General features: G+C 35.7%; 2 protein-coding genes across 2 annotated transcripts; one reads left to right on the top strand and one right to left on the bottom strand.

Moving 5' to 3' along the window:
* Positions 1-21,673: 21,673 nt before the first annotated feature.
* LOC111050399 (chitinase-like protein PB1E7.04c) lies at positions 21,674-22,540 on the bottom strand. Its single transcript, XM_022336715.2, has 2 exons — positions 22,340-22,540; positions 21,674-22,033 (listed from the first exon to the last, which is right to left on the bottom strand). The coding sequence occupies exons 1-2, from the start codon at positions 22,538-22,540 to the stop codon at positions 21,674-21,676; spliced, it is 561 nt and encodes a 186-aa protein (XP_022192407.2).
* Positions 22,541-23,036: 496 nt separating this feature from the next.
* LOC120354637 lies at positions 23,037-23,657 on the top strand. The gene has a single exon (XM_039442006.1). It carries the CDS (start codon positions 23,037-23,039, stop codon positions 23,655-23,657), a length of 621 nt encoding a protein of 206 aa, XP_039297940.1.
* The last annotated feature ends 895 nt before the right edge of the window (positions 23,658-24,552 follow it).

The following is a 24,552-nucleotide window of genomic DNA, read 5'->3' as shown; positions in this document are numbered from 1 at the left end:
TTTATTAGTATGATAGGTCTTTTTTAGTCAAGTTCAATAAGTTATCAAGTGTCCGTGTTTATTATCGTTATCAACATGAAATTCTCCACAATTGAGTATACAGACATGCTATTGGTATATGCAGAATGTGCATACGACTCAAAAGAGGCGGAGAGACTTTACAGAAGACGCTTCCCTCATCGACAACATCCTTCTTACATCACCTTTCTAAGATTGATGTAAAGATCTAGGAATGGAAGGGATATTGGGGTAGCTGATAGACGCGAAAAACCTGCTTCAATGATTGAAGCCTCAAATGATCGTGTTGTACAATATTTTGAGGAAAATTCACGTTCCAGCATTCGGCGGGCGGCTGGAATACTAGATGCTTCGAAGACTACAATACATAGAATACTGAAAAAAATAATCTAAGGCCGTTTCATGACACTCCAGTACAGGACTTGAGTAATGCTGATTTTGAAGCGAGAATAAGATTTTGTGACTGGATCCTTGCTGAACGTATTCCGGAAATTTTATGGTCGGATGAAAGCTCATTCACAAGAAGTGGTGCTGTGAATTTTCATAATATGCATACGTGGTCAGTTGAAAATGAAAATTTTCATTTTTTAACACTCTAGTTTTGAAATTTTCCTGGAAAATTCATACTCATTCGATAGTTTATAAAATGGCAAAGTTTTTTCATTATTGGAAAAATATTGTTACCGTGAAAAAAAATCAAGAAAAAACTGTTTGAAAAGTTTAGATTTTAACTCGACTTTGAACTTTTTTCAACTTGTATCTCATCGTATTGCAGATACGAACTTCTAACCAGTTTCATTGAGTTTCTCAGCCAAATTTCCTATAGAAAAAGTATTTTACGCCCTGGGAACACCAGCGTCAGGTGATCAATTTTCATAACGGCAAGGAAAGTTGTGTGAGTGCGCCACACCAGATTTTTTCATGAGTGTTTGATTTTTCCAATCCACTATTTCAGTTTTGTTGTTTTCTGTTTCCAAGTTTATATTTTAGAGTATTGTTCTCGAGTGTAGTTTGTTTGAGTTTTTTTTCAGTTTATTAGTATGATAGGTCTTTTTTAGTTTAGCAATTTGCAACAAAAAATGTTCAGTAAAATTTTCTCCTATCGACCTTCGTTTTCGAGATATATCAATTTTTCGATATTTTTCAAGTAGGCGTACTTCCAGTCATTAAATCGTCAATATCTCAAGAACCATTGGTCTTAAGTGAACTTCAAGGACATCGTTAAAAAGAGGACAAAATTCCACATTCATTTGAGGTATAAAACATGCCAAAGTCGATTATTGAGTAGTATTTTTTAGCGGTCAACGTTGAAAAAGAGTGATTTTTGAAGTTTTTTTGAAAACTTCAGACACATTTTTCTTGATTTTTTTTCCAGGGTACGAAATAATTTTTATAGCGCAGAAACTTCCTTTTTTGATTATCTTTTGAATGAGACCAAATACAGGTGTCTAGCTCAAATCCTCGAATCAGAATTTCAGTTTAAATTCGATTTTTTAATTAAAACGAGACTTATCTTGTTTGAGTGTTAATAATTGTCTACATTTTGATAGCTTTGTATCGAGTGATTGAGGGCGTAAAAATACTTTTTCTATAGGAAATTTGGCTGAGAAACTCAATGAAACTGGTTAGAAGTTCGTATCTGCAATACGATGAGATACAAGTTGAAAAAAGTTCAAAGTCGAGTTAAAATCTAAACTTTTCAAACAGTTTTTTCTTGATTTTTTTTCACGGTAACAATATTTTTCCAATAATGAAAAAACTTTGCCATTTTATAAACTATCGAATGAGTATGAATTTTCCAGGAAAATTTCAAAACTAGAGTGTTAAAAAATGAAAATTTTCATTTTCAACTGACCACGTATGCATATTATGAAAATTCACAGCACCACTTCTTGTGAATGAGCTTTCATCCGACCATAAAATTTCCGGAATACGTTCAGCAAGGATCCAGTCACAAAATCTTATTCTCGCTTCAAAATCAGCATTACTCAAGTCCTGTACTGGAGTGTCATGAAACGGCCTTAGATTATTTTTTTCAGTATTCTATGTATTGTAGTCTTCGAAGCATCTAGTATTCCAGCCGCCCGCCGAATGCTGGAACGTGAATTTTCCTCAAAATATTGTACAACACGATCATTTGAGGCTTCAATCATTGAAGCAGGTTTTTCGCGTCTATCAGCTACCCCAATATCCCTTCCATTCCTAGATCTTTACATCAATCTTAGAAAGGTGATGTAAGAAGGATGTTGTCGATGAGGGAAGCGTCTTCTGTAAAGTCTCTCCGCCTCTTTTGAGTCGTATGCACATTCTGCATATACCAATAGCATGTCTGTATACTCAATTGTGGAGAATTTCATGTTGATAACGATAATAAACACGGACACTTGATAACTTATTGAACTTGACTAAAAAAGACCTATCATACTATAAACTGAAAAAAAACTCAAACAAACTACACTCGAGAACAATACTCTAAAATATAAACTTGGAAACAGAAAACAACAAAACTGAAATAGTGGATTGGAAAAATCAACACTCATGAAAAAATCTGGTGTGGCGCACTCACACAACTTTCCTTGCCGTTATGAAAATTGATCACCTGACGCTGGTGTTCCCGCGCATCTCAAGTCTACTATTCAAAGATTTGAGCCAGCTGGTGACAGGGTAATAACGCTGGAGACACACATGAGGTCTGCTATCTCTTCATAGTGAATGATTAATAGAATCAACAATAATTTGCAATTGAATAATCACATTTTCTCGAATTAAAGCTTATTTTCAATTTTTGGTGAAAATGTTACTGAACATTAATTGTAGAGATTTTCATGCTCGATCTTTTCCACTCGAAGTTTTTTGTTTCAATTGTATCTAAAAGCCTGATATAATTTCATATAGCACGCTCCAGAACTGTTGTCATTACACTCTCCTCTAAATAGAGGTAAGAGAATTTGTTTGGTGCACTTAGACGTCTTCTGGTTCTCCCCCTCCAAATTCCGTAAGATCGTATATGATTTGGTTGCAGCATGTTATCTGTTTCTTTGTGATTGGTTTTCTAATTTTTTTATTATCATTTAATAAATAATTTCTTTTCATTTTTGGTTTTACACAGACATTCTTTGACACTCTTCATCCATTGTTCTCTTTTTCTTCTATTTTAATCGAATCTATTCTGTTCAATGATTATTCTTATAATCAATTATTATTGTTCACTATTACTCCAGTGATTACTAAGTATTCTTTTATTTACTTATCCATTTTTATTTATCCATTCGTGAAAAGAATCACAAATCATATGAATATGATTAGGAAGGAACAACAGGCTTGACCCAAATCTATTCCATTCCCAAAATTTGATAAAGTTTTGAGTTACCTTATAAATTATTGTTTAGTATACAAGGGCATTTTTCCAAGTGTATTGAAAAACGTTAAGGTAATACCTGTAGGCTACATAAAAAAGGTGATAAGAAAAACTTCAGGCCAATATAATCAGGCCTTATTTCAGGCCAATAACAATTGTACCTGTGATATCCAAAGTATTTGAGTGATAGCCTATCTGGTGAGGCTAGAGGTACTAGTGAGGTTTTGTCAGGCAACCGAAATATGCATTGAAACCGCCTTGAAGAGCTGAGTAAAATGAGCTATCACTCAATATGAAAGGACAATTATTAAGAATTCTCTAATTTGGAGAAAAAGAAGAACAAGATGACAAAGAAGGAGAAGCAGAAGAAAAAGAAAAGTTGGGAAAAAAGTAGGTGTTATGCAATGTACCTACAAGGTACTGGTATACAAAATACAAGGTATACAGAATACAAGATACTGGCCACGAAAAGATGCGCGTTGACAAATCCAAACCAGCTGGTCGGTGTGACGTCATTGGTGCTCTAAAAGTATATTCTTCCTATCTTTTCAATGTTAAATTGAGCAACTTTGTAAGTCTTTTTCTCAAAAAGTACATAACTTTCCAGTACCATCGACATCCCCTACGATTAATACAAGAATTTATCTTCAATTTTTTTAGAAATTCAATACTTTTGGACGGCTGGATCTTTCAGAATGATCGATTTTGTAAGAGCCTGCTCATCGAATAACTGTTGCTCTCTTATTGAAAATTAACATGCTTTCCCTGGCTCTTTTGTAATTCAATTACTCAATGCTGATCAATTTGATAAAGCGATCATTGAATAAGGAATTAAAAACGTGGAAACATTAATTAGAGTATAATATTATTTCTCTCAACATCCTTCATATCTTGTCTGTATATTACATAGAATCAGTAGAACATCTTGCCGGTTCAACATCTTTAATCCTTTAGGAGTGCACTCTTAATTCAGGAAAAAAATTATATACACATATTATACACATACTTTAACCAGGTGATAGTGTGTGTTACGGTCACATACAATATTTATCTTTTTTCTTGAGCAGCTTTGTAAGTCTTTCTCTAAAAAGTATATAACTTTCAAGTCCCATCGACATCTCCTACGATTTATACAATATTTATCTTCAATTTTTTTAGAAATTCATCACCTTTGAACTCATAGATCTTCCAGAATTCTCGATAATGTAAGGGCATACCGTTTGGAGATAGAGAACTCTCATTTGTTACTACGAGAAGGGATACTCGTAGAATGAATGAATAGATTTTATTTGTCAACATTTGAAAAGATGAATGGCTTCAAAGGTTTTCTACTGGAGGTTTTCTATTCAAAGTTTTAATACCCCAGCAATTATAAAGTTGAAAAAAGGTACTGAATGTAGCCTATTTCTCCTAGTAATACTTTGAGTGATAATATAGACCTATACTTCTTCAATCACTGTTTTTATCAGCATAATATTTAGGCTTGGCTTGAATACTTTATAGTTATTTCGAGCTTTCTCGTTATTTATTACGTTGTACACATTCGAGCTGTTTCCTTTGTTCATTGTGATATTCTTCTGCAAACTCAACCAATATCTACCCTTTCAAAATTGATTCTAATACCAATCTCAATGCAGAAGACATATAAAGGAAAAGCTAATATTAATTAGATAAAAGTAAAATCAAGTGCGGTTGCAGAGAATAAAGGTTGTTAGTGCAGGGCATTCCATCAGTGATTTGAAAGGAGAATGTGGATGATCAACGGATGAAGATGATAAGCGCACCACTTTCCTCCCTTATGATATTATATTATGATATTTGATGATTTCGTTTGTTATTACCAATCAATTGGATTGATCAACAATTAAATTCCAATTTAATTTTCGATAAAGAACTTTATTGGTTTCAAAATTATTTACACTCAGTGACCAAGGCACAATCTAGTAACATAATTTTTATCACATATACATCACTCACACTCTATGTGGTAGAAAGCCCCAATTTATGGAACAAAAGGAAGTATGGGGTGATAGTATAACACTCACATTCATAAATGCATTATAAACTGAATAATTTGCTATTTGAAAAAATATCTTAAAATATGCCCAACTATATTATCTTTCCGGTATAGGAAAATAATGTGGAGATTGAAAATAATTGGAATTTACCACGCACATTATCCTGTTTTAAGTTTATGAGAGTTCAATTTCTAGAATTGAAATGCCCTCCGAGTTGATTAAAGAGATTGTCATCCTTTCTATTCTTTCAAACAGGAATTCAACCGATCACTTGCCTTATAGAATTATCAAGTTTATTAGAAGGAATATATTGTAGAATACTTATAGTATGAATTCATATTCATACGCATACTTTTCAATGTATGATTCATTTTCATTAAATTCATTATTATTGAATCATGAAGAGTTGATTTTCCCTTTCACAAATAAATAAAGAATGAGAGTTCTACAATAAGTACCAATTGAGAATTCCTCTTACAAATAATTAAATTAGAAATATGTGTTTCAGAATATGAGATCAAGTATTCAATACAATTATTGAGAATTCCTCACGCGCAATCCATGCTTTAATATAATATTCGCCCTTATATTTTTTGTTATAGTTTTCAATTAGAAAGATTCAACCAGAAAACTATTTCCTCATCAAGTATGTGAAAGCCATAATTTTCCTGAAAAAAGAGTTCCTCCTAAGGGATTAGGCAAGAAGTTCTATTGATTCTACATTATGATATACAGTACACAGACAAGATAAAGGATTGTGAAAGAAATAATAGTACAATCAATGTTTCATGTTCTTAATACCTTATTCAATGATCGATTTATCGAATTCATTAGCATTGAGTAATTGAATTACAAAAGAGCCAGGAAAAGCATGTTAATTTTCAATAAGAGAGCAACAGGCTCGATGTAGGCTCTTACAAAATCAATCATTCTGAAAGATCCAGTCGTCCAAAAGTATTGAATTTCTAAAAAAAATTAAAGATAAATATTGTATGAGTCGTAGGAGATGTCGATGGGACTTGAAAGTTATTTACTTTTTGAGAAAAAGACTTACAAAGCTGCTAAATTTAACATTGGAAATATAGGAAGAATAGATATTTAGAGTACCAATGATGTCACACTGATCATCCGACTCTGATCATTAAAAGATCGAGATGCACGTGGCCAGTACCTTGTATTCCAAGTAACTTGGTGTTATCTACAGCTTCCACTTTTATAGAGAGATAAAATGAATGCATATCGTTTGAACTTGCCGGTTCAAGTTCAACTACCCAATAGCGTTGTTACGCGGGAAAAGTTATCCAATTCAGTTCCTTGTCGGGCGACAGCTGAACGAAGCGCGACTTTTGAAAATTTCTGCCTAGCGTCACAACTCTCATAATAATTATGTTTTTTCGGCTTAGGAAGGTGAAGGAGTCATTGGAAAATTCTACAACAGTTTGTAGCATTCGATGTTTTAATGATTCCAGTAGTCCTTCATTATTGTACTTTCTTGTGTATGTCACTGCAATAAACTGAATTTATTGATACACGAAATAATTCTAAAATCAATGTAACAATAGGCAGTGTTCGGTAAAGATGGTATTGTGATTAAAATTCATTCAAAGACCTGGCATGCTGCCCAAAAGTCTTCATTCAGTTTTAACAATCGAAACCTTGATATTATTCCAGCAAATAAGTTTGAATTTCACGGCCATTCCCCAATTTTATTCAGATGTTCATACCTTAAGATTAGTGTGGTTAATTTCTGATGAGAAAGTCGAAAACATTTTTTTTAATTTCCGATAATTGATAGATACCCAAAAGTCAAATTCTTTTATATTAACAGCCCATTTTTTATATTCTCAAGAGAAGGGATGTTTAAAACCTTTATGGTCGCTCACACCATTAGCATCCACCGACCTTGCCACCCACTGAAGCTTGCAGCTCCTGAACACATGCCTTGTATCCCCAAAAATTCCCTAATGTAATGCTTTTTGTCTGTCATCTTGAACTTGAAAAATTTCATTTCGTGAAAACTGTACTTGTTCTATAGTTGTTATTGTCTCTCTAAGGGCCATTTGCACAGTGACAGTTTAAACGAAAATTCCATCTTAAACTGGATCAAATCCATATCAAGTCTCGTTTGTTATAATGTGTTACATTTTGAGTTTAAGCCACCAGCTGATTAAACTCAGTTTAAGCTTTGACTGTGCAAATGGCTGTTAATTCGGTAATTCCCTTTCAACTGATACAGCTCATTGGGTTTTCAGGGTAATCTCCTAGATTTCTACATTTATTGAGCATGCTTGATTTATTATGCAACCTCAAATAAATAAATAAATCAACTTTATTAATCAACTTTAAATGCATAAAAAACGGTGCTTGTACAATTTTTTTCCTTTACATATTCTGACAACATGAAAATCTTAGTTTATTGACAATGCTCTACAAAATGTTTTGAGTTATGTGCAATACAAGTTCACGGAGCAGGTCGCTGGTTGATTCAAACAAATCTTGAATCATTATTACAAAGACGAAGTATGGCAACGTTTGATGGACCTTCATGAGGAGTAAAATTTATTTACTATATGATAATTGGCAACACAGCTCAGCGGACCAAACATAAGAGCACATTTCATGCAGCAATTATAATATTGAAGGACCTTCTTGAGGAGTAAAATTTGCATGCAACTCCAATGTTGGCGCCAAATCACTCAAGACCCAACATGGGAGTAGATTTTATATAGCAGAATTATATAAGCACTTTGGAGGTCATGATGGTCCTCATGAGGTGAATAACTTTACAAGGATCTAGATTAATTATGGATGAATATATCATAAATTGAGTGGAATATAACCATTCAGCGAGTCAAGTTCTTCAGGTATAACATAATAGTTTCATTTTGTGACTATCTGATCAAATTTAAAATGGGGGGTCCCGGGGAACTACATAAGAGTTGAAATTTTACTGGACCCACAACAGGCACAAAAACGTAAATATATATATATGTATATATATATATATATATACAGGGTGTTTCAGAAGTAGTGTCGAGAATTTTAGGGTATTGTACCTGGATGCTAGGAGACTACAAATGTCATATTTGAAGTGTCCAAAACTCAGCGGTTATCCTTATAGCTGCCATTTTGTTTTTTCACTTAAAAATTTTTATCTCAAGAACGAAATGTTGTATTGATCTGAAATTTGGCATGAATATTTATGCTATGGAGACTCAACTATAAAAAATAAAAAAAAATTTTTCACAACTCTTCATGATTCAATAATAATGAATTTAATGAAAATGAATCATACATTGAAAAGTATGCGTATGAATATGAATTCATACTATAAGTATTCTACAATATATTCCTTCTAATAAACTTGATAATTCTATAAGGCAAGTGATCGGTTGAATTCCTGTTTGAAAGAATAGAAAGGATGACAATCTCTTTAATCAACTCGGAGGGCATTTCAATTCTAGAAATTGAACTCTCATAAACTTAAAACAGGATAATGTGCGTGGTAAATTCCAATTATTTTCAATCTCCACATTATTTTCCTATACCGGAAAGATAATATAGTTGGGCATATTTTAAGATATTTTTTCAAATAGCAAATTATTCAGTTTATAATGCATTTATGAATGTGAGTGTTATACTATCACCCCATACTTCCTTTTGTTCCATAAATTGGGGCTTTCTACCACATAGAGTGTGAGTGATGTATATGTGATAAAAATTATGTTACTAGATTGTGCCTTGGTCACTGAGTGTAAATAATTTTGAAACCAATAAAGTTCTTTATCGAAAATTAAATTGGAATTTAATTGTTGATCAATCCAATTGATTGGTAATAACAAACGAAATCATCAAATATCATAATATAATATCATAAGGGAGGAAAGTGGTGCGCTTATCATCTTCATCCGTTGATCATCCACATTCTCCTTTCAAATCACTGATGGAATGCCCTGCACTAACAACCTTTATTCTCTGCAACCGCACTTGATTTTACTTTTATCTAATTAATATTAGCTTTTCCTTTATATGTCTTCTGCATTGAGATTGGTATTAGAATCAATTTTGAAAGGGTAGATATTGGTTGAGTTTGCAGAAGAATATCACAATGAACAAAGGAAACAGCTCGAATGTGTACAACGTAATAAATAACGAGAAAGCTCGAAATAACTATAAAGTATTCAAGCCAAGCCTAATTATTATGCTGATAAAAACAGTGATTGAAGAAGTATAGGTCTATATTATCACTCAAAGTATTACTAGGAGAAATAGGCTACATTCAGTACCTTTTTTCAACTTTATAATTGTTGGGGTATTAAAACTTTGAATAGAAAACCTCCAGTAGAAAACCTTTGAAGCCATTCATCTTTTCAAATGTTGACAAATAAAATCTATTCATTCATTCTACGAGTATCCCTTCTCGTAGTAACAAATGAGAGTTCTCTATCTCCAAACCGGTATGCCCTTACATTATCGAGAATTCTGGAAGATCTATGAGTTCAAAGGTGATGAATTTCTAAAAAAAATTGAAGATAAATATTGTATAAATCGTAGGAGATGTCGATGGGACTTGAAAGTTATATACTTTTTAGAGAAAGACTTACAAAGCTGCTCAAGAAAAAAGATAAATATTGTATGTGACCGTAACACACAACTATCACCTGGTTAAAGTATGTGTATATGTGTATATAATTTTTTTCCTGAATTAAGAGTGCACTCCTAAAGGATTAAAGATGTTGAACCGGCAAGATGTTCTACTGATTCTATGTAATATACAGACAAGATATGAAGGATGTTGAGAGAAATAATATTATACTCTAATTAATGTTTCCACGTTTTTAATTCCTTATTCAATGATCGCTTTATCAAATTGATCAGCATTGAGTAATTGAATTACAAAAGAGCCAGGGAAAGCATGTTAATTTTCAATAAGAGAGCAACAGTTATTCGATGAGCAGGCTCTTACAAAATCGATCATTCTGAAAGATCCAGCCGTCCAAAAGTATTGAATTTCTAAAAAAATTGAAGATAAATTCTTGTATTAATCGTAGGGGATGTCGATGGTACTGGAAAGTTATGTACTTTTTGAGAAAAAGACTTACAAAGTTGCTCAATTTAACATTGAAAAGATAGGAAGAATATACTTTTAGAGCACCAATGACGTCACACCGACCAGCTGGTTTGGATTTGTCAACGCGCATCTTTTCGTGGCCAGTATCTTGTATTCTGTATACCTTGTATTTTGTATACCAGTACCTTGTGGGTACATTGCATAACACCTACTTTTTTCCCAACTTTTCTTTTTCTTCTGCTTCTCCTTCTTTGTCATCTTGTTCTTCTTTTTCTCCAAATTAGAGAATTCCTAATAATTGTCCTTTCATATTGAGTGATAGCTCATTTTACTCAGCTCTTCAAGGCGGTTTCAATGCATATTTCGGTTGCCTGACAAAACCTCACTAGTACCTCTAACCTCACCAGATAGGCTATCACTCAAATACTTTGGATATCACAGGTACAATTGTTATTGGCCTGAAATAAGGCCTGATTATATTGGCCTGAAGTTTTTCTTATCACTTTTTTTATGTAGCCTACAGGTATTACCTTAACGTTTTTCAATACACTTGGAAAAATGCCCTTGTATACTAAACAATAATTTATAAGGTAACTCAAAACTTCACTTATATAAGGGGCAGATATTTTTAAGACCTTAGAATTAATACCATATATATCTAAAAAAACTTGAATTACTGAGACTACTTATTTTCTGGAACACATAATCTGCAGTAACAGGTTGGAAAAAAATGGTACATTGAGCCTCTTGCACTTATTGATGTAGTGAGAGCTGAGATGTTCACTAACTGGCACATTTTCACTAATTTCCTCAACTTTTTCAATGAAAAAGTTGTTAAATGAATCAGCGTTGTTATCATCATGTGAATCAATAGCTTCATTGTTGACATTTGTAAGAATTTTAACTACCTTCCATGCAGCTTGAGTTTTAAATGAATAAATGAATAAATGATCTTTATTACCTTGTAAGCTATAAGTAGCAATTGGTTCGTCAGAAAAACAAGCACACAAAACATATATATCAACAACAGGAGAATTTGATAAAGCTTATTAAATTAATGAGCAAATTAAGTCTTAGGTGCAAAAAACACAATTTCACATGAAGAAAAACAGTATCCCATAAAGTTCATGTATAAAATTCTTTGATGGTAACATCCAGAATATTGAAAAACTCTCTTATTGAATACAGAGGGGTTTTCACGAGGAATGCATAGGTGCATTTGTTGAACTGCCGTGTTGTAAGAGTCCTCGCTGATGCTGGCAGCCGGTTGAAAAGCCTCATGCTGAGGCTACCTGGGCTATTTTGTATCCTACTCAGCCTTGTGAAAGGCAGGTTGAGTTGACTTCTGCCTTTATTTTTTGAGTGCTCTATTTTGTTGTTGAAATAATTTATTTTTGCATTCTTAATAGCAATTCTATTCTCTTTCTTACAACTTTTATATTTATCTCTAAACTGATTAGTCTTAAAAAATTTCAGTAAGCTATAATATTCATCACAACTATGTTTGAGCTTTATTGAATCAGCAGTATACCATCCATCATCCAGCTTAGGCTTACTAACTTTGAAACCTCTAAGAGGATAAGCAGCAATAACAGCTGACATATACAAATCAAAAACTTCTTAAACTTATCATTCGCATCATTAGGCTGAGCAAATACACCACACTCCAGTGTATGATATTAATTAACCTAACAAATAAATAAGTGTTCTGATCATTGATTAACTAACCTATCTAGCTTTTTGTTTACACTAGAAAAACTTTGAGAGTCATTTTTCACATTTATTAAAGATTTAAATAGTAGGGCATGATGATCTGACAGTAGATGTGTATTGATAACTCGGGTCACATGTCTGCTATCATGAATATCAGTCACAACATTATCAATACAGTGGCCTTCATTCAGTGTGCCTGGTCTAGTGATTTCATTTTTGTAGAAATATGGATACCAAAACATTCAAACAAATTGCAAAGATCTCTATTAAAATTATCATTTACATTAAAGTTGACATTGAAATCAGCACATAATATTAAATTATAGTTACATTTATAAATGGCACATAATATATCATTAAGACAGGATAGAGAGTTGTTAAAAAAACTAACATCATTATTATAGGGTCTGTACAATGACAAAACAATTATTTTTTCATTTGGAAGTTCAATTGCAACAGCTTCACAAATCATTTCTATAGAAAGTTCCTTTACTATGCTTAATTCTTCTAATTTCAATCCATTAATTAAAAAAATTGCTTCTCCACTATGAATGGAATTTTTCCTTCCATAGAAGGACCCAAGTTCATAGTCAGGTATTGTGAGACAGCTACAGTCATCGTTTGTTAACCAGTGTTCAGCAACAGTAATTATCTTAGCATTAGACTATAGTTTTATAACATAATAAGAGGGAAATATATTCTTATTTGTTTGATATACCCTGGACATTCAAAGATATAGTGTTTAGAAAAGTTTCATTAGCTGTTTATTCATCATTAGTCCTAGGCCCAGGATTGGTATTGTTTGCATATCACATAACCTAGCTACATTTGGACTGTTGTATAAATTAGAATTGGAACCGTTTTGGGCGTATAAGCCTGTGGTACTTTTCTGTAAGTTGAGTAATTCTCATTGATTAAATAAATAAATAAATATCCATTCCTATCTTTGGACCTATTAAAAGAGTTATTTATGAAAAATTGCATGGCTGAAGAAGTTAGGACTAACTTGACTTTTATGATCTAAATATTTATTTATACAATTGAGAATTTCATTGCCAATGAGCTTCTTACCAATTCTATCCAGGTATATATTTATTTTATATATCCTAATAGAATAAGATTCTTGTGCAGATTTAGTTGAGCTTGTAAGTAGTGATAGAAATGAAGGAATTACATTTACGATTTTATTTTTTGTTACATTTATTTATTTCCAATCACTCAATTACATACACTCTGTGAGTAGTGATGCGGTTTACTTTCAATTTCTACTTTTGATGTGTTTTATTCTTGATTTCGTTTCAAAATGTTAATAACCTAAAAGCATTACCAAATCTCATAAGGAAATAATTGTAAAAGAAGCAAGCTAAATAGTACAAGTAATTATAATAGTTCAAGTACAAGTTATAATTCTATAACTGACTTACCTTTCAAAGTTAGTCTAAATTCAAAATTTGATCACTGCTTGAATAATCTTTTTGGACATTTTGACACAATCACAACATCACAAAACACAATAATTATCACTTTCACTCTGCAGACAAGACAACAGACAGCTGACAGATAAGGACGAGACAAGAATATTCCATTCACAACAGAAACGGAGGGAACTTCAATACATAACCTCAAATCAAGTTCAGTCTGAATAAATGGCGCGAACAGTCAGACCCACGGGAGTGAACTATTATACTCCATTACACGAACGCCATCACATGGTAGGTCTGTGGAGCAACTAAAGATGGCTGGACCAACTTACTCGAACAGACCAACACGAGTTGTACACATTTATACAAACGACCCACTTTGTGTTAAGGAATGAACCTATATATATATATATATATATATATATATATATATATATATATATATATATATATATATATATATATATATTAGACAGGAAATAGGATGGATAAATTTTATTATTTAGTGAATTATGAACAAAAATAGGTGATTTGACTTCACGTCTTACTTTCAAAGGAGTAATATCAAACTCATTTCCAAGTGAATTGGAAGGAGAATCAAAGGGACAAAAGATATTATGTTTTCTGTAATAAATGCAACTTGTAAATTTGGTCTGTAAACGTTCCAGTAGGTAAATCTGTTCATTATAATAAATATGGATTCCAAATTTCGCAAGCATACTCCAATAGGCCTCTCACAATTGACTTATATAGAAGTATAAAGGGCTCTACATCACTGAAGGGCGAGGAAGTCCTCAAGATAATCCCATCTGCTGATTGGCTCTATTAACTGTGTACTCAACATGTGAGTTGAAAGAGAGGTCAGAGCTAAATACCACCACCAGGTCCTTTAACAATTCTACCATTTCAGTAGTAACAAAAGGGCGACTCTGGCACACAAGTGTCGCCCTTCACCACAAGGTCACCCGAGTCGACCAAACCTAACCTCAAGGTCACCCAAGATGAACAAACCTAACCTCAAGGTCACCCAAGATGAACAAACCCAACCTAACCTAACCTAAAAAGAAAAAAAAAATTAAAAATTTGAAAAATTTGAAAAAAAAAATTAAAAAATTTTAAAACTAAAAAAAAAATTGAAAATTTGAAGAAAAAACATTTTAAATTTAAAATAAAAAAAAATAAAAATTTGGAAAAAAATAAAATAAAAAATTTTAAAAATTTGAAAGAAAAAAAAATTGAAAAAAAGAAATTGAAAATTTGAAATAAATTAAAAATTAAAAAAAAAAGAAAATGAAAAAAAAATTAGAAAATAATCGAGAATAAATGGAAAATAAATGACTGGGGATCTATAACTGGGGGCTATAAAAGGAATTGATTGCAAGGAGTAGGACATTGTGTCTTATGCAGTCATGCTGTCAGTATGTGTGTGTGATTTTTGTGTATTTGTTTTGTATTACTTTCGTCATTATCATCATCTAAGAGTAAGTACCAGTGCATTTTATAGCTATATATATATTGTATTCCTTATTTGACAATTAAATTCAAAGAAAAATTTGAGTTGAATTCTGAAGTAGGTGGTTTAAGACTGTCAATTAAATTCAAAAATGTCTAGTTAAATCCTGAATTAGGTTCTGATACATACAGTATGATGCAAGTTGAGAGTTTAATTTTGAATTAGGTTCCAATACATAGAGTATGATGCAAGTTGAGAGTTTAATTGTGAATTCGGTTCTGATACATAGAGTTGGTGGTTGTATTTCATCCTAACCTAAAAAATGTATAATAAGTCTCTGCCATAGAATCAGGCTGTCCCCACAGCATGTTTGACATTGATAGTGATGAAGGTGTGTATGTCATTTTCAGACATGAGTGGCAATGGCTCTAATGATTAGGAGCACCCATCCCACCTTCCTCCCTATCATGAATTAGATCCCAGACCCCATTCACATTCCCCACCCCCACCATACAGCTCCTGACCATCATCCCCTAGAACATTTCATATGAACACCAATGAACCTCCATCCCCGACACACCCAAAGATCCGACTCTCAATCCTAGATATTGATACTGATTCACCGCCTTCATCCCCCACATCTTTTGATAGTGATGAAGGTATATATATTTATATAGAGTTGAAGACTGCATACCTCAGGTATACAATATTGTATTGCATTGTTCCAGATGAACAAAGCTGCATGATGTCAACAAACAGCAAACTCAGTGGACGAGTTTGTTGTTCTGGAGGAGGCATTTAAATCCCGACTCAAGACTCTATACTACAATAATACATGCAAGGATGACCCTGCCAAAGATTTCCACACCTTTCTGAATGGTCTGAAGGATAAAATTGTTCACATCATCAGTCAGCAGCACCAGACACATGAAGCAATGAAGTTGAATCTAGTATTGGAGGCAACATATTTCCGCAGCACCCTTGATAAGAACATCCTTGAACAAGAAGATTTTCAGAATGTAGCCTTCAAAACTCCAAACTACACCATCTTCAGTATCATCAATCTTCCAGACATCATCAACAAAGTGTGCATGACCCTACTGGATGAGGAGTCGAAATTCGAATGAAACTCCAGTGGATGGAGTTTGCTTATCATTGATGGGTTGCTCATCAGGATTAGCAAACATATTCCCCTGCATGGATCATCCTAAATCAGTCTCCCACCTCTTCTATCAGCACGAAAGGCAATCATCAATCATATAAAAAGGACCAGCAATGTTTCAAATGGGCTATCCTTGACAAACATGTACAAGACAGTAATCCTCAATGAGTCAATGACCAATACCATCAATTGGAGGAGAGATACAACTTTTCAGGCATTGGATTTCCCACTGCTATCAGTCAAATCGATAGATATGAGAAAGATAATCCAGGGGTATCAGTTAATATTTATGGTGTGGATGAGAAGAATGTTATATTTCCAAGAGGAGTTGGCAATGCAATGAAGGCAGATCACTTTGATCTTCTCCTCTGTGATAGTAATGATGAAGATGAAAACAGCACCCTTGAGGATGACAATGAACATAAATTCAATAGCCACTACTGCTACATTAAAAATTTTGAAAGACTTGTGAGATCCCAACTCACAAAACATCAACACAGAATTATCATCTGCAGACGATGTTTCACCCATTACACCCAGGACAGAGATGGAGAATGCAGGATGGCTGAGCATGAGGAGTATTGTGCTAGCAATAATACAGCAGAAATCATCATGCCTCAGGTTGGAAAAGATGTTAAACCTCCAACCTCGAAGTTTGAGAAACATGTGCAAAAGTATAGAGTACCCATGGTAGCATACACTGATTTTGAGTGCATCATGGAGAAACCTGATGAAGACAATGGACAATAGATTGGTAAAGCTACCAAAGTTATCCAGTATCATCGGCCAATGAGTTACTGCTTATACTTTGTGCAGGACCCAGATTTAGAAGATTCCTGGCTGACAATCACTAACCTAATCCCTCATGAGCCGATTGTCTACAGGGGTCCTGATGCCACCAAACATTTCATGAAGACCCTCACCATGTTTGCAAAAGATTTAGATGAGGCAATTGACTGTAGGAATATCAAGTTGCTCCCACTAACCAAAAGAGAGCAAGCACGACATAATGCGGTTGACTTCTGTGAGGCCTGCAATGAACAGTTCAATGAAGATAAGGTGTATGACCATTGTCATATAACTGGTATCTACCAGAATGCATTATGTCGTAAATGCAACCTTCAGTGACAGCGACAATCATTCATACCAGTGTTTCTCCATAACTCTTCAAACTACGATACACACCTTATTATTCCAGAGCTGGGTAGAGATAAGGATTGGCTGTTTGTCATCCCAAACATGTCAGAAAAGTATATATCATCCACCAAACGAATATCTCCAAAAATGCACCATCAATTCATCAATACATTCCATTTTACACCTGTTAGTTTTGACAACCTGGTCACTAACCTAGTCAAATCAGCATCAAATCCAGAAGACTTGTCCAAAGTGCTGCCACATACTGCCAAGGTGTTTGGAAACAAATTGAGCCTTGTCTCAAGAAAAGGAGTGTTTCCATATGACAACTGCGATTCATGGTAGAGACTCAAAGAAACATTGCTACGACCCAAAGAGGCATTTTTCAGCAGGCTGACTGATAGGAGTGTTAGCAGTGATGATTATGAACATGCTCAAACTGTGTGGAACCAATTCAGTTGTAGAACTCTGGGAGAGTACAGTGACCTGTACTTGAAAACAGATATTCTCCTGTTGGCCAATGTCTTTGAGAGCTTCCGTGATGTATGTATGAAGAATTATGATTTGGATCTATACTACTTTACATCTCCAGGCTTTTCCTTTGACGTCATGCTGAAATATACTGAAGTTGAGCTTGAGCTCCCTACTGATTATAACATGTACATGTTTATCGAGCGAGGTATCAGAGGAGGAATAACAAATTGCATACACCATCATGCAATTGCCAACAACAAGTGCACTGGTGCACCTTGGGATCCAGAGAAGCCTACATCCTATCTGTTATATACAGATGCTAACAACCTATATGGCTAGGCAATGTGTCAGCCAATTCCATGTTGCCAATTACAATGGATGGATAAAGGAGAATTGGAAGCAGTAACAATGGGTATTACAGGTTTAGCGAATAATATGGAGATTGGATACATTCTAGAGGTGGACATTGAATACCCTTCCAACTTGCACAGCGAGCACAATGATTTCCCATTTCTTGCAGAGAACAAGAAAACTCTTAAATCTAATCATGTACAACTCATGACAACCCTGTCTGATCGCGAACACTATGTATGTCACTACCGCACCCTAAAACAAGCAGTACAGCATGGGTTGAAGATCAAAAAGGCTCATCGAGATGTGCGGTTTGAGCAGGAAAACTTTCTAGCATCATACATCATGCTTAATACAAAGCTAAGACAGCAGTCAAAGAATAAGTTTGAAAAGAACTTTTTCAAACTCATGGACAATGCAGTGTTTGGTAAAACAATAGAGAATATGCGAAAAAGGATGAGCATGGAGCTAGTGAATGATGAGAAGTGTTTGAATAAACTGATTGCTTGACCAGTATACAAGGATTGTATCATATTTGGAGAGATTATTTGCACTGTTATGATGCATAAAGAGAAAGTGGAGCTCAACAAGCCAATCTATATAGGGTTATCAGTGCTTGACATCAGCAAAACCCTTATGCACCAATTCCATAATGACATCATGAAGCCCATCTACAAGAACTGTCTTCAACTCTTATATCAAGATACTGATAGCTTGTTCTACCTTGTCAAGACAGAAGACATGAACAAAGATATCATCAAAAATCAATAGCTTAAAGATACCTTTGACACTTCAGAGTACCCTGCTGACCACCCATGCTACTCAGATGCAAACAAAATGGTGCTTGGCAAGTTTAAAGATGAATATGCTGGCTGAGTGCCACTTGAGTATGTAGGCCTACAATCAAAGCTGTATGCCTGTAGGTGTTACAATAGTGATCCAAATCAGTTGACAAGTGGATTGATAGAAAAAGCTAAAGGAGTACAGAGACCAATACTTGGGTGGGAACTCTCAAAAATGGATCCAGATGCTGAACGTTGCATAGTCTTTCAAGACTATCTAGGTTGTCTATATGGTGATGAGGATATCTACAGAGAACAAGTGATGTTTGGTACTAGGAAACATCAGATCATGACTCAAGTCATGGAAAAGAAGGCACTGAGCAAAGCTGATGAGAAGAGGTATATTCTAGATGATGGAATTACAACTCTTGCACATGGACATTACAAGATCCCCACTCCAGTACACAAGGATGAGTAGAAGGATGAGGAGGCAGATGAGGAGGAGGAGGAGGAGGTGGATTATGATGTGGAGGAAGATATGATTGACTCTCAAGAAATTCTCAAGGTTCAGGCAGCTAGCAGTACTACAACAGCTAAACGGTTACATTCCTCATCACATGATGAGCTCATTGATAGAGTCAATAAGTCATGAAGCAGTACTATCCCTGCTAAAGTTATGTCCCTTATCAAATGATGAGCTCGCTGATATGATCAACGACTATGAGATGGTGATGCATCTCAGTACAGCATTCTGAAAAAATTGATCAAAGACTGAGTGGAAGGATGATATCATTTCTAGGAATAGATGATGATGTCATTTCCTGTGTTAAGGATAGTAGAAAAGGAGGAAGCAATGCAAGTGCTCATCACTCTGCATTCAACATGCATGCTAGCAATATTCAAGTCATGCTCTGTCTCATGCTGGCTCTTGGAGCCTATGCACTGGATCGAAAGTATAGGAGTGAAGACTTTCTAGCATCTAGGGAGCATGGACTGGATACATACAACATTTTCCACATCAGGCAATGTCTGATGTCATCCAGCAAGTTCAACCACGACCTTGCAACAATGTACAATGATGTCAGCAACTGGTACATCAAAATCGCAGGAGATCATGAAGTGGGGAAGGAACTGTGTCAACAAATCCACTGCGCATATGATCTGCGCAACTGTCTCTACCCATCATTCACATCGCTGGACTTCCTTGAAGCAGTTATTACAAAGTCAGTCGAGGTGTGCTCATCCTACTGTCAACATGGACTGTCAACAACATCTACATCCAGTACTTCGATCAACAATGGCGCCAGCAGACCCTGAATCACCATATCCTTGTGGTGATTGCATTTTTGTCATGAGTGCAAAGTGGAGTGTTGAGCCACTATTCAAAATTGGAGAAGGATATCATGATCCTTTTGGAACTTTCAAGAATTTTGCTGATGTGATTTCCCCAACATTCCCAACAGCTAAACTTCATCCTTGTCACAATAGACAGATGATGATTCTGAACTTTCTTTATAGCCATGCTTTTTGTGAAATGTGTACTAATCTGAGGCCATTATATGACTATATGCTGTTAAGCCTTGATGATTGAGATGTTATTTTTATATATATATATATTATATATATATATATATATATATATATATATATATATATATATGTTTGATAATATTCTTTGTTTTCAATGTGCACTAAAGTATGACTACAATATAATTGTATTAAATCAACTGTCTCTTATTGCTTAAACCTCTGAATCATGTAGAATTAAGAGTACAAGGCATGATACATCTCACATCCTGCACTATTGAAAATTGGCATTGAATCCCATAGTAAATTTCTTTCGGAAACATGTATGGATAGTCATATAGTACAGGGTGTGAGATGCATCTTGAAACCAGTGCTTGGATTAAGCTGTTTCTTATATACTATATCAACAGGTGGTGAAATGAAAACAAATGTTGGATTATAATAAATATATAATAGAATATAGAACATAGAAATACAGAATATACAGAGTATAGAGTATAATAAAGAATAATATAGAGTATAGAATAAACATATAGAATATTATAATAAGAATATACACTTCATACCTGTATGGAGAGTATTTTTCTCACATTTCCAAAAATTCAAAAATACTCTCCATACAGGTACGTCACACCCGAAGTCTCTGGTGCCACTCTTGCTGGATGATCAGCATAGCCAGCTCTAGATCAATGAATGATTAATGAATCTCCAGATCTCCAATCATCCGATCTAGAGCTGGCTGTCTGTCCACTCACAGGAGTAGTGGGGTGATAAGCTCATGTTGAGCTGCCACTCTTATCATACCCACTATCCTCCCAAAGACTCCCAGAGACCTCTGATGCTCTGGAGTGGGGGGCTCATAATTGAGCAGGTCCTGCTCAATTATCATGAGTGTTACCAAGAATACTAATCTTGTTCGATTGAATATTCCTGATAATATCTCCTGACCCCCCATGTACCAAGCAGGAGTTGGGGGGAAGTGGGCTATCATCCTCAGTCTGCAGATGACCCTCCTACATTGTCTGTTCAACATTGCATGAGAGGGCTGTCCACAGCCATAGCCCCTCATCCTCTCAACTCCCCTCTGGATGGGCGAACCCGCCCTATGAAACTCCACCACTCAAAATTGTGCCTCCTCCTTATCCCCCCATCCCTCCAGCAGTGGCAGGGGGGCTGCTGGTGCAGGCATCACTGTAGGGATGCTGCTGGTGCCTGCATCGCTCTGGTGGGGAGGCAGCTGGTGCCAGCATCACTGGTGGGGATGCTGCTGGTGCGTGTATCAGTGGTGGGGATGCTGCTGGTGCCGGCATCAATGATGGTGATGCTGCTGGTGCCCGCATCAGTGGTGGGGAGGCAGCTGGTGCAGGCATCACTGGTGGTGATGCTGTTGGTGCCCGCATCAGTGGTGGGGAGGCAGCTGGTGCAGGCATCACTGGTGAGGATGCTGCTGGTGCCGGCATTGATGGTGGGGATGCTGCTGGTGCCGGCATTAGTGGTGGGGATGCTGCTGGTGCTGCCTGATGCCTCAACCACTCTTCCAACCCCAGACTATTAATTTTAGCAAGCTGTAAAGAAAGAAATATACTATGGATAAAACAGTAATAGAATACATTCCAATTTTATATTTCAAAGTATGCAATAATGAATTGAACCTTGTAGAGCTGGTAAGACAAATTAATATTCAGTACAAGCATATGATTTTAAAATGGTGGAGAATTCTTAAGGGAGTTCCACCTCACCATTGTGAAACCAATTCCCCATTTTAAATTTAATTTATTTATTTCAAAATAACTAAAGCATAGTATTATAATGGAGTGAATATAGATGGAAGAGAAGTTCTCATAGAGTACATACTATGTCATTATCAACATTAACTGCCTCCACCACCAGCATCTCCAGCAGAGCCTCCAGTGTAGCTGGAGGCAGAGCAGCCAGCAGAGCCGAGGGTGCAGCCGGGGGCAGAGAAGCCGGGGGCAGAGAAGCCGGGGGCAGAGACACAGCTGTCGACGAGGGCTCCATATCCAGGAGTTCTTCTAACTCGATAAACAGTGACATAACTAGTGAACATTGTGAGAGCTTCAAGCACAATGAAGAAGATTTGCCAAAATTCATTGACATTTGTATCCCCCACCATGAAAAAACATGATTGTGTAGGATATTTCCTTTTGGATAAGCCAACTTTATCGTTAGGAGACCCCTATCAATTTCCTTCTTGGATATATCAAGCTTCATTATAGGAACTCGTAACCCGATTATGATAATTTCTATCAGAATGACCAACAGTCGAAACAGTATGGCTGCAGGACATCCTGTTTAGAGATTTGCAGAAGGAAAAAAGTTGTAGTCTCCATCCTTTTGCCTCTGAGATAGTTTGTATCCTGTTTAGAGATTTGCAGAAGGAAAAAGTTGTAATCTCCATCCTTTTGCCTCTGAGATAGTATATATCCTGTTTAGAGATATGTAACAGGAAAAAAGTTGTAATCTCCAATCTTTTGCTTCTGAGATAGTATACAAGTATTTAAAGCCAGTGACCTGGATTGTTTCCTCCAGTATGGATAAGTCTGCGATAGCAGGAGAGCTGCACAAGCCAGCTCATAGGAACTTTCCTATAAGGAAAGTCACTGTGAAAGGCCTTGATGATCTGTATCAGGCTGACCTTGTTGAGATGTTGCCATATGCAAGACAAAACAAAGGTTATAGATACATAATTACTATTATCAATTGTCTTAGTAAGTTTGCCTTTGCTATACCAATTAAAAGCAAGTCAGCCAATGATGTGGTCAAGGCGATGCAGCCTATATTTGAAAAACATCTAATGAAAAATCTACAGACCGATGATGGTGAAGAGTGTTTCAATACAAAATCCCAACAACTTGTGCAACAGTATGGTATCAATCATTATTCTACCTTTTCCAATAAAAAGGCATCAATAGTAGAGCGTTTCAATAGAACACTTGAACATCTTATGTGGACAGAGTTCACTGAACAAGGAACCTACCGTTGGACAGACATTCTAACCTCACTTGTTGCAGAGTACAATAGACGAGTCCATAGAACAATAGGTATGCCACCAGCTGATGTGCAGAAGAAGCATGAGAAAGTGCTACTCGACCAACTCGGTAAACAGCATCAAGCCTATCGAGAAGAGTTGCAGAAGAAGAATGCAGAGTGAAGAGGTAGGTTCTATCCATCAGGATGCCATCAGGAAGTACTTCAGTGCAGGCCGACACAGTGACGATGATGTGTTTTATCTAGCACAGACCTATAGCCACATTCCAAAACAGCTATTTGTGACAATGCAAACTTTCTAGTCATGTTTCAGCAGGATGAGCTAAACATGAAACACTTGTACCGAGATCATGTTGGTGCTGACATGACCTTTGATCTGTTCAAGGATATGTGTAAGTGATATGGTCAGTGGGGGGTGCACACTCATTCCTAGTGATTGATCGGACATTGGACAGAAATGGAGGGTGCTACAGGAATGGACCTGATACGTATTTAGTTGATGCATAGTGTCAGTTGAGCTTCAGTATATGTTGGTACACTGAGCAAGATGGACGTCTCCAGCAATAGACACCGTCACAAGGAGCTGACTCTTGGAAGGCAAGTGGCAGAGGAGCAGCATGCAAAACACTTTAAACCACTAACTGAACCACTTGACAATATAGTTGAAGTTCTCAATCAGCATTTGGCAGCACCACAATCACCACCACCACCACCACCACCACCACGACTGCCACAGCCAGCAGCAGCAGCAGCAGCAGCACGATCACTACATGAACAATCTCCAGAGCCACGCCCACTTTGCAGACGTTTTGCAGTTCCTGTAGGACATCATGCACCACATAAACCACCACCTACACCATTGCTGTCCCCACCCCTGAGACAAGCAGTAAGACGTCTGCCCAAAATTGGTGAGGAGTCTCCTTCGACCTTTGAAGGAATTGGAGAAGATTCACAGTTAAGCCCAGTTCTAAGTACCTCGAGTGCTGCATGCAAATTGTATCCATCTGCAAGTGCCGATGATGATGAAAGTGATGCAATGGATGTGGATGAGGAGGATG

Source organism: Nilaparvata lugens, chromosome X, assembly GCF_014356525.2.
Source record: "Nilaparvata lugens isolate BPH chromosome X, ASM1435652v1, whole genome shotgun sequence".
Taxonomy (NCBI): Eukaryota; Metazoa; Arthropoda; class Insecta; order Hemiptera; family Delphacidae; genus Nilaparvata; species Nilaparvata lugens.
This window is presented reverse-complemented; position numbering and strand designations above follow the sequence as displayed.

Coding starts and splice junctions, on each gene's coding strand:
- LOC111050399 (XM_022336715.2), bottom strand. CDS start 22,540: ATGTCACTGTTTATCGAGTTAGAAGAACTCCTGGATATGGAGCCCTCG. Junction 22,034..22,339: donor TTAATGTTGATAATGACATA/GTATGTACTCTA, acceptor TAAAATTAATAG/TCTGGGGTTGGAAGAGTGGT.
- LOC120354637 (XM_039442006.1), top strand. CDS start 23,037: ATGGATAAGTCTGCGATAGCAGGAGAGCTGCACAAGCCAGCTCATAGG.